The sequence below is a fragment of the Leopardus geoffroyi genome, chromosome B4 (genome assembly GCF_018350155.1).
Source record: "Leopardus geoffroyi isolate Oge1 chromosome B4, O.geoffroyi_Oge1_pat1.0, whole genome shotgun sequence".
NCBI classification, from domain to species: Eukaryota; Metazoa; Chordata; class Mammalia; order Carnivora; family Felidae; genus Leopardus; species Leopardus geoffroyi.
The window spans coordinates 24,556,457-24,567,412 of record NC_059341.1 but is presented as its reverse complement, the minus strand read 5'-3'; the positions used below and the strand labels follow the sequence as shown (position 1 = coordinate 24,567,412).

General features: G+C 39.2%; 1 protein-coding gene across 2 annotated transcripts in view; it reads right to left on the bottom strand.

Moving 5' to 3' along the window:
- Positions 1 to 9,593: 9,593 nt before the first annotated feature.
- LOC123591401 (amyloid beta precursor protein binding family B member 1 interacting protein) overlaps positions 9,594 to 10,956 on the bottom strand; it is a 106,246-nt gene continuing 104,883 nt past the window's right edge. For both annotated transcript variants that reach the window (XM_045465687.1, XM_045465688.1), the window contains exon 14: positions 9,594 to 10,437. In XM_045465687.1, coding sequence (XP_045321643.1) covers positions 9,928 to 10,437 — 510 coding nt within the window. In that variant the 3' untranslated portion in view covers positions 9,594 to 9,927. The remainder of the gene's footprint in view (positions 10,438 to 10,956) is intronic.

Genomic DNA, 10,956 nt, shown 5'->3' with positions numbered 1-10,956 from the left:
GGATGCTCAACCAACTGAGCCACCCAGGTGCCCCTAAACAATATACTTTTAAGTAACACATAAGTCAAAGAAGGAATCTCAAGAGGAATGAAAAAATATTTAATGGAAATGAAAATACAACTTATCAAAATTTGTGGGATGTAGTGCTTAAAGAAAGATTTATAGCATTGAATGCATACAGCAGAAAAGAATAATCTAAATCAATAATCTGATCTTCCTACTTGGAAGGTTAGAAAAAGAAGAGTAAATTAAGTCCAAAATAAGCAGAAGTAAAGAAATGAAAAAGCAGAAATCAATGAAAACTGAAAACCAGAAATCAGTAGAGAAAACCAATAAAACCGAAACCACATGATATATCAACAGATGCAGAAACAAACATTTGACAGAATTCAACAGCCATTCATGATAAACAATGTGAACAAACTAGGGGTAGAGGGGAATTTTCTCAACTTTGTAACGAACATCTACAAAAATCCTACAGCTAACACTTTACTTAATGGTAAGAAACTAGAAGCTTTCCTACTAAGGTCAGGAACAAGGTAAGGATGTTGCCTCTCACCACTGATTTTAAACATCATACTGGAAGTCCTAGATAATTTAATAAAGCAAGAAAAGGGAATAGAAGGTATACAGACTGGGAAGGAAGAAAATACAGTCATGTTTCTATGTAGAAAATTAAAAAACAATTGATAAGAAAAAAAGATCCTAGAACTAATTAGCAATTATAGTAAGGTTGCAAGATTCAAGGTTATACGCAAAAGTCAAGTGCAATTGCATGCCTATAGACTAGCAATGAACAGCTAAAATCCAAAATTAAAAATACCATTTCCATTAGCACCCCCAAAATGAAATACTTAGGTAAAAGTCTAATAAAATATGTATTAGATCTATGTGAGGAAAACTACAAAACCCTAATGAAAGAAAGCAAAGAAGAACTAAATAAATGGAGCAATATTCCACATTCCTGGGTAGGAAGACTCTATTGTCAAGATGCCAGTTCTTCACAACTTGATCTATAGATTCATAGCAATCCCCATCAAAATCCCAGTGAGCTATTTTATAGATATTGACAAACTGATTCTTAAGTTTATATGGAGAGGAAAAAGATCTAGAATAGCCAACACAATATTGAGGAACAAAACTGGGTGACTATCTGACTTTGAGACATTATAAAGCTATACTAATCAACACCTTGTGGTATTGGCAAAAGAACAAACAGATTAGGGAAAAAGAATAGAGAGCCCAGAAATCAGACCACAGAAATACAGTTAACTAATCTCTGACAGAGGAGCAAAGGCAATACAATGGAGAAAAGACCGTCTTTTTACAAATGGTTGTAGAAAAACTGGATATCACATGTGAAAGCAAAATCTAGACACGAACCTTACATCTTTCACAAAAATTAAGTCAAATTGTATCATAGACCTAAAAATAAAATGCAAAACTATAAAACTCCTAGAATATGACATAGGAGAAAATTTAGGGGACCTTGGGTTTAGCAATGACTTTTTAGATACAACATCAATGGCATGATCCATGAAAGAACTGATAAGATAGACTTCATTAAAATTAAAAACTTCTGCTCTGTGAAAGATAGTGTCAAGAGAAGAAGACAAGTCAGAGATTGTGAGAAAATATTTGCACAAGACACATTTGATAAAGAACTGTATATAAACATAGATATAATTACATATAATTCTTTATATGTAACATATAAAGAATTCTTAAAACTGAACATAAAAAAATGAACCAGATTAAAAAATGGGCAACAGATCTGAACAGACACCACACCAAAAAAGATACACAGATGGCAAACGAGCATATGAAAATGTGCTCAATATCATATGTCATTAGGGAATTGCATATTAAAATAATGATGAACTACTACTACACCCCTATTAGAATGGCCCAAATCCAGAACACGGATGACACCAAATGCTGGTGAGGATGTAGAGCACAAGAAATCTCATACATTGCTGGTGGGAATGCAAAATGGTACAGCCACCTTAGAAGACAATTTGACAGTTTCTTGCAAAACTGAACAGACTTTTACCATGCAATTTATCACACAGTAGCTTGACTCATGATTGTCAAAACTTGGTAGCCACGAAGATGCCCTTCAGTTGGTGAATGTATAAATAAACTGTGGTACATCCAGGCAATGGAATATTATTCACCACTAAAAAGAAATGGGCTATCAAGCCATGAAAAGACATGGAATTAAATACATATTACTACATGAAATAAGCTAACTGAAAAGGCTATGCACTATGTGATTCCAACTTTACGACATTCTGGAAAAGGCAAAACAATGGAGACAGTAAAAAGATCAGTGGTGGCCAGGGGCTTTGGGGGAGAGGATGATAAATAGGAGGATTATAGGGTATTTTCAGGACAGCAAAACTATTCTGTATGGTACTGTAAAGGTGGATACATGTCATCTGTGAAAACCCATAGATGGTGTTGACACTAAGAGTGAACCCTAAGGTAAACTGTGGACTCTACGTGATAATGATGTGTCAATGAAATTCATCAATTGTAATACATGTAGCACTCTGTTGCGGAATGTTAAAAGTGCAGGAGGGCAGGGGCCATAAGGGAATTCCCTCTACTTTCTGCTTAACTTTGCTGTGAACCTAAAACTGCTCTAAAAATTTAAGTCATTGAAAAAATTTTAAAAACTTAATAGATAGCTTACACACAGATTAGATTGTGCTAAACAGAGAATTAGTGGGAATTAAGATCTGATTAGTTTATCTAGAATACATAAGGAAAGGGAAAACATACAAAATTGAGAGAGATGAAGGATAGTTAGAAAGCCTGACATACTTTCACTAGAGTTCCATAATTGGATAAGGAGAGGCAATATTTGAAAACAAAATAGATGAGAATTTTCCAGATTAGTGAAATCCGCATATTTGTAAAATTAGGAGCCTTAATAGATTCCCAAGCATTCAAATAAAAAGAAACCCACACTTGGACCCAAAACAAAGAAAAGTCTTAAAATCATCCAGAAGGGAAGAAAAAGATGACCAAAATGAAAATATAACTTGACAGCCAACTTCTCAACAGCAACAGTGGAAGCTATAAGATAGGGGGACAATCTTTTCAAAGAACTCACTGTTGTCTAGTATTTACTAAAGTATTTACTGCCAACAGGTTATTTTGTATCCAGTGAAGCCATCTTTCAAGAATGAGGGTGTAATAAAGATATTCTAGGGAAAAAAAATCAAACCCTGAGATGGAACTCAAATATTGGACAATAATTGTGTGGGTCTGTGTGTCTGAAATTTAAGTGTTCTCAAGTCTTGTATTGTCCTGGTTAAAGTTGTTTAGATTTTATTGAGTATGATGCTGTCACTTATAGGCAGCCACTGAAAAAACAGAGTGTACAGCTTTCTAATAAGATTAAAAAACAGAGTAAGAGAAAAATCCTTAATTACATGAAAAGATAGAAAAAAAACAGAAAAATCCAAATAGAAAGTACAAAATAAGATAAATAAGATATTAAAAACAATTGCAAATATATAATTACAATAAGAGTTAAAAAATACATTTTCCAGCTAAAAGACAATATTTGCTGGACTCCATACAAACACAACAAAATCCCCTTATATGCCATTTACAAGTGGCAAAGCTAGAACATAATGATGTCAAAAGTTTGAGAGTAAATGAACCGAAAGATTTTTTTCAGGCAAGTAACTGAAAAGAGATGGTGTAGCTGTGTGAATATAACAAGTAGAAAACAATACATACAGATATAGCATTCAATTCATAACTCACAAAATATACAAATAAATTTTGTTTACACTTAATAAAGTGTCAGAATATAAAAGCAGAATTTACTGTAACAATTAAAAGCTATTGACAAATCCACTTTCGTCAAAGGGGATTTAAAACATTCTTCCAAGTAATTGATGTATCAAGCGGACTAGATATTAGGCTGTGGAAGACTTGAGCCACATGCTTATTAGCAAGCTTGTTCTAAGCAACATGTACTTAAACATAGATGGGGTCATTTATAAAAACTGACAGCGTATTAAGTCGTAAAAAAAGTCTCACACTTCAGAGGTTCAGTTGTCAGAGTGTGATAATTTCACCATCATACCAGCCATTGTTTCTATGACTAAATAAAATACCTAAAACACGTAGTAGAAGCTTAAATGCTCATTTCCCCTTTGAGACCTTCTGAGAGCAGGAGATTCTGTCTCCTGGCAGGTTAAATCTTGTTTCATGTAAACCTGATCAAACCTGTGTTTTGTTTTATTTTGCTTTGCAGGTATTCTAGTCTTTGTCCTATTGGCAATATTATGCAAGAAATTCTGTAGCTATAAGTTATGATAAAGAATTACTGTTTTTTTTGTTTTTGGTTTTTAGAGAAAGTGTGTGCATGCACACAAGTGGGGGAGGGGGAGGGGGGAGAAGGAGAGAGAGAATCTCATGCAGGCTCCGCACCCAGCACAGAGCCTGACATGGGGCTGGATCCCATGACTGTGAGATCATGACCTGAGCCAATATCGAGTGGGACACTTACCGGGAGCCTTGGTGGCTCTGTAGGTTAAGCGTCCAACACTTGGTTTGGCCCTTGGTCATAATCCTTGCTTGAGACTCTCTCTCACTCTCTCTGCCCCTCCCCTGCTCATGCTCTCTAAAAAGAAATAAACTTAAAAAAAAAAAGAGTGGGACGCTTCACTGACTGAGCCACCCAGGCACCCCTAGAATTACTGTCTTAATTCCATAGTTCTTCTCCTGCTGCCTCCACCCCAATGTTGGTACTTCCCTCACATCTAAATTTGTGGCTAAGCTTTTCATAAACAGGGAACAAATCTGGTGCATTTTTGAGGCTGACCTAGGTAGACTCATGTATAAGTAGTGTTTGTGAAGATTCTTCTGGAAGACACCAGAGATTCTGTTCCATTTGAGTGAAAACTGCACAGAGCTCCTGATTCGGTGCCTGGGCCTCTTGAAAGCAGACTTCTACTCTGAGATGAGGCAAAAGAAGCCCTGATTTCTAAGATTCCTGACTGAAAAGACCTTAACACTGGATTCTTTTTTGGATACTCATACAGTGGAGATCAAAGTGGGCCCACCACACAGGCAAACAAGGAATGGAGCGACACAATGCATTGAGTAAAACTATCAATATTTTGCCCACAAAATCAGTTAATTCTCAATAGCTTTCCTAAAATACATACATACGTGTGTGTGTGTGTGTGTGTGTGTGTGTGTGTGTGTATATATATATATATATATATATATATATGTATTATCAGATGCTAAAACTCACAAACATTTTAATGTTTGAATTTTCATAGTTCTTCCCTGTAAAGGAAAGGTACAGTACGGATAGAAGTTAGGAGACCCAGGCTATGACTCAGCCCTGGGCTCTAGGTTAAGCATATTGTCAGGCCCGACTGTCTTCTGCCTTCAGAACTGAAAAGTGGAGTGACAACACAAAGAGAATGATGATGTTTGTAAAGAGAGTGACAATAAGGCAAGCGTGTGGACAGGGGCAGAAATGAGCAGAAGGGTGAACTATGAGCTTCCAGGGACCAGTCCCAGGCCCCGCCTTACAGTCTATGTACACAGGGAGCCTTGGGTACTGGCATTCTGCTCTGAGTTCTGTAATCAAGTCCTACTTTCTGCTTAAGATTGCTCCAGTGGTTTTGTTATACACAGTCAGAATCCTGGTTAATGTAGTGGGTCATTTCCAGGGTCCCTTCATCTTGGTGATTCTGTGGCTGTGAGATGGAGAGTCCTTGTTTCCTGCTCTAGACATGGTGGGGGAGGGATGCTATCAAGGTATTTATACTCTGAAATAAAGTCAGCAAGGGGTTATTATTTTTTTGATTGGAGAGGCACTGAATTCTAAATTATCCTCCTCAAATCCCAATGAATTTCTTCCTCTGCAAACTAGGCGGTAATTTTGATCAAGGTAAGTTAAGATCCAGATCTTTTTTTTTTTTTTTTTTTTGATGTTTATTTTTGAGAAACAGAGTGCAACCAGGGGATGGGCAGTGAGAGACAAGGACACAGAATCCGAAGCAGGCTCCAGGCTCTGAGCTGTCAGCACAGAGCTCGACGTGGGGCTCAAACTCATGAACCACAAGATCATGACCTGAGCTGAAGTCAGATGCCTAACTGACTGAGCCATCCAGGTGCCCCAGATCCAGATAATTCTAATGAAGGATGTTTTGTCCTGAACATCACAGGATTTGTTCATTAATCTATGTCAGGTTGAAGCAACTGGACAATTCTGTGTGGCCACAGACATTGTTTTACCTGTGAGCTCAGAATCAGTTTCTAAGAAAATTATGCCATTAACACCTTTCTTGTATTGTCCCAGAGATCTGCATAATGACCAGGCTTTCCCCAGGTCTTTTCCCCAGATGTTTTTGCAGCATCTGATATCAAAAGATCATCATAAAACAAAAACAAACAGAAAAGAGTACAGTGCATGAGGATTTATTTTTTTTATTTTTATTAAAAATTTTTTTTAAAGTTTATTTATTTTTGAGAGACAGAACAGGAGTAGGGGAGGAGCAGAGACAGAGGGAACCACAGAAGCTGAAGCAGGCCCCAGGCTCTGAGCTGACAGCACAGAGCCCCACGCGGGGCTCGAACTCAGGAACCATGAGATCATGACCTGAGCCAAAGTCGGATGCTTAACTGACTGAGCCACCCAGGCACCCCGAGGAGAGATTTAATGTAAATCATTTATCTTCAATTTTAGGGACATGCTTAGGAAAAATGTAGAGCACTTTATCAGTTTTAATTATTAAATATTTTTGTTTTAAAATCTGAATTTGCATTTTTGTTTTAAATGTCAGTTTAGAGCTTACTTTTCCACCCAAATGCTAAAACACAAGATTAATCATCTTCCAGGGCACCTGGGTGGCTCAGTTGGTTAAGTGTCCAACTCTTGATTTTTGGCTCAGGTCTCTTGATCTCACAAGTTAGGTTCCACACTGAGAGTACAGAGCCTGCTTGGGATTCTCTCGCTCCTTCTCTGCCTCTCCTCCCACACTCTCTCTCAAAATAAATAAAAATAAAACTTAAAAAAAGATTAATCATCTTCCTTAAGTAGAAAGTAACATTATTATTTATTTTATACCCACTTTAAGAAGATTTTGAGGGGCGCCTGGGTGGCTCAGTCGGTTGAGCATCCGACTTTGGCTCAGGTGATGATCTCACAGTTCGTGGGTTCAAGCCCCCAATCAGGCTCTGTGCTGACCGCTTGCCTGGAGCCTGCTTCAGATTCTGTGTCTCCTTCTCTCTCTGCCCCTCCCCAGCTCAAGCTTTGTCTCACTCTTTTTCTCAAAAATAAATAAATGTAAAAAAAAAATTAAAAAAAAAAGATTTTGAGATGTGGGGGAAAAGGAATCCTTGTGCACTGTTGGTGAGAAGGTAAACTGGTGCAGCCACTGTGGAAAACAGTATGGAGTTTCCTCAAACAAAAACAGAAACACCATATGATCCAGCAATTCCTTTAATGGCTATTTATAAAAAAAAAAAAGAAAAGAAAACACTATTTCTAAAAGATATGTTTATTGCAGTATATGTTTATTGCAGTATTATTTACAATGGCTAAGATATGGAAGTAACTTAAGTGGCCACTGATAGATGAATGGATAAAGATGTGCTATATACACAAAATGGAATATTACTCAACTATAAAAAAAAGAATGAGGGGGCACCTGGGTGGCTCAGTCAGTTGAGCATCCAACTTCAGCTCAGGTCATGATCTCATGGTTTATTTGAGCCCTCTGTCGGGCTCTCTGCTGTCAGCTTGTCAGTGCAGAGCCCGCTTCAGTTCCTCCAACCCCCTCTCTCTGCCTACACCTGCTTGCATGCTCCCTCAAATCAATAAGTATTAAAAAAAAAAAGAATGAAATCTTGCCATTTGCAGCAACATGGATAGATCTAGAAGATATTATGCTAAGTGAATAAGTCAGAGAAAGACAAATACCATGTCATTTCACTCATGTGAAATCTAAAAAAGATGAATAAACAAATAAAAAGCAGAGACAGACCCTTAAATATGGAGGAAAAATGGATGGTTGCCAGAGGAGAAGAGGATGTAGGACTGGGCAAAATGGGTGAAGGGGAATGAATGGGAGATACAGGCTTCCAGCTATGGGATGAATAAGTCACAGGAATAAAAGGCACAATATAAGGAATATAATCAACGATACTGTAATAGCTTATGGTGAGCATAGCATAACATAGAGTTGTTGAATCACAATGTTGTACACCTGAAACTAATGTAACGTTGTGTGTTAATTATACTTCAGTTAAAAAAAAAGATTTTGAGGTGTTCCACAGTTAATAAGAAAAATAAAACAGAATATGGAAATAAAATGAAGAAAATCTAAAAGAACTCCCATAAAATGATTTGAAAGAGAAGAGACATAGGGTAACAGGAACTCAAGATAAATTGGCTATTAAAATTGAGCATCGGGACACCTGGGTGGCTCAGTAGGTTGAGCATCAGACTTCGACTCAGGTCATGATCTCGCAGCTTGTGAGTTCGAGCCCCGTGTATGGCTCTGTGCTGACAGCTCAGAGCCTGGAACCTGCTTCAGATTCTGTCTCCCTCTCTCTCTGTCCCTCTCCTGCTCATGCTCTGTCTTTCTTTCAAAAGTAAATAAACATTGGGGCGCCTGGGTGGCTCAGTTGGTTAAGCATCCGACTTCAGCTCAGGTCACGATCTCACGGTCCGTGAGTTCGAGCCCCGCGTCAGGCTCTGGGCTGATGGCTCGGAGCCTGGAGCCTGCTTCCAATTCTGTGTCTCCCTCTCTCTCTGCCCCTCCCCCGTTCATGCTCTGTCTCTCTCTGTCCCAAAAATAAATAAACGTTAAAAAACAAACAAAAAAAAAAACATGGGGCGCCTGGGTGGCGCAGTCGGTTAAGCGTCCGACTTCAGCCAGGTCGCGATCTCGCGGTCCGTGAGTTCGAGCCCCGAGTCAGGCTCTGGGCTGATGGCTCAGAGCCTGGAGCCTGTTTCCGATTCTGTGTCTCCCTCTCTCTCTGCCCCTCCCCCGTTCATGCTCTGTCTCTCTCTGTCCCTCTGTCCCAAAAATAAATAAACGTTGAAAAAAAAAATTAAATTAAAAAAAAAAACCAAAAAAAACCAAAAACCAAAAAACAAAAAACAAAAGTAAATAAACATTAAAAAAAACTTAAAAAAAATTGAGCATCAGATTTACTGGGGAGAAAACATTCCAGGTTAAAGAATATAAATGATTGCCTTTTCCTGTCCCTAAATCTTAATCTATAGGATACTCATAGCAGTGTAATAACAGAGAATCTCCAAACTCTAAATATGTATTTTTTTCATTACTATGTTATTTGACCATTGGAAAACCCTAACCCAATCAGGACATGAGTCTCAAGGAAACCGAATTCATTCTGCCTCCTGTTTGTTTCCTCATTCGATTTTTCAGAAAATTCTGAAGGTCATGGAGGTGGAGTGGAAAACATACCAAAAATTAACAAGATGTTAGAATTCAAAGCTATAAAGGTCACGTATATATAATGTGGTATTGATAGCACACTAGATTTATACACTGATATTTCTAGAAATACCATCCTCAAGGAAGACTTTTAAATTTTATTAATTCGATGCTTCTGAACACAATAAAATAAACATAAAACATTCCAGTTAATTTGTAAGGGAAAACGAATTCAGGGAGGTGGAAACACATAGGAAAGGTATGTACATTTAGGCAGATACTCTTGCTTCCGTTATAGGTTAATGATTATGAACATATTTGCGCTGCAGTGAGACGTTTTACACCATTTCTAGTCTGAATGCGTCAATATTTTATCTAAAATGAATAAGGTGTCATGAAGATAAAGTAGCAAAAATGTACTTGAGGTTAGAAATGATTATACCCATCACACAAACATATTTATCTGTTTCCCTTAGGACATGTTGCCTCTTTTCTTTTGCAAAGCTTTCATGAGATCGGACATGAAATCTTGCTCTCCGCTCCCTACTCCACCAGGTGGTCCTGGATTCTCTTTCCTCTTCGGGGGAGCGGGAGGTCTTTTGCTGGCAACGGGGGGCGGCTTCGGAGAGTTGAGTGCAGGTGGGGGCGGGGGCGGGGGCGGTAATGATAACCCAGCATCCCCTGCAAACGACGGCGGTGGGGGAGGCACGAAGTCCGGGGGCCCTTCGTTAAAATCGGGGGGCGGCGGAGGGAGCTCCTCGTCGTCCTCCAGGGGCGGTGGCGGCGGGGGTGGTGGCAGAGAGTCGTCGGGCGGCGGCGCAGGGAAGCCGCTGCTCATGCCCTTGGCCCTGGGGGTTGTCGCTGGGCTGCCGCAGATGTCTGAAGACCTTCGCACGGGAGGGGGCGGTGGCAGGCTGGACTTTGGAAGGTGATGGGCCCTGGGTGTTCCTGGGTCGTGGTTACCAAGAGCTGGCTTCTTGTCCTTCAACAGAGCAACCACAGCATATTTCCATTGAAAGGTGAGGTCTTGCTGATTTGGGCAGTGCTTCCCGAGGGGCGGGGGGGCCTCCACTCCTCAGGCCAATTCTACAAGTTGTTAATGAGCTAGCTCATGTTTGCTGTGAGTAAGGAGAATGACTCCAAATGGCCTCTAACATTATTACCAATAATAACGTTATTTAATGCTAGCCTACCATGTCTTCTTTGGTAAATCGAAGACTTAGTCCTATTCAATGAGGTGTTTATTAGAGTAGAGATGTATCTCCTCCCAACCAACCACCTTATAGGGAACTAATCCATGTCTTTAAAAGAGCTTTAGTGATAAGGAGTTTAGCTCCTTGTGTGGTTACTTCAGTTTTTACCTACCCTAAGCTCAGCCTAAGGAAACTCAAGATGGAAGCAAAATGGCTCTCCTGGAATTCCCACTCATGCCCTGGTTCCCAAGACAAGCCACTAGGGTCCTAGACATATGCAGCCATACCATTTTTCTTGGTCTGAGTTG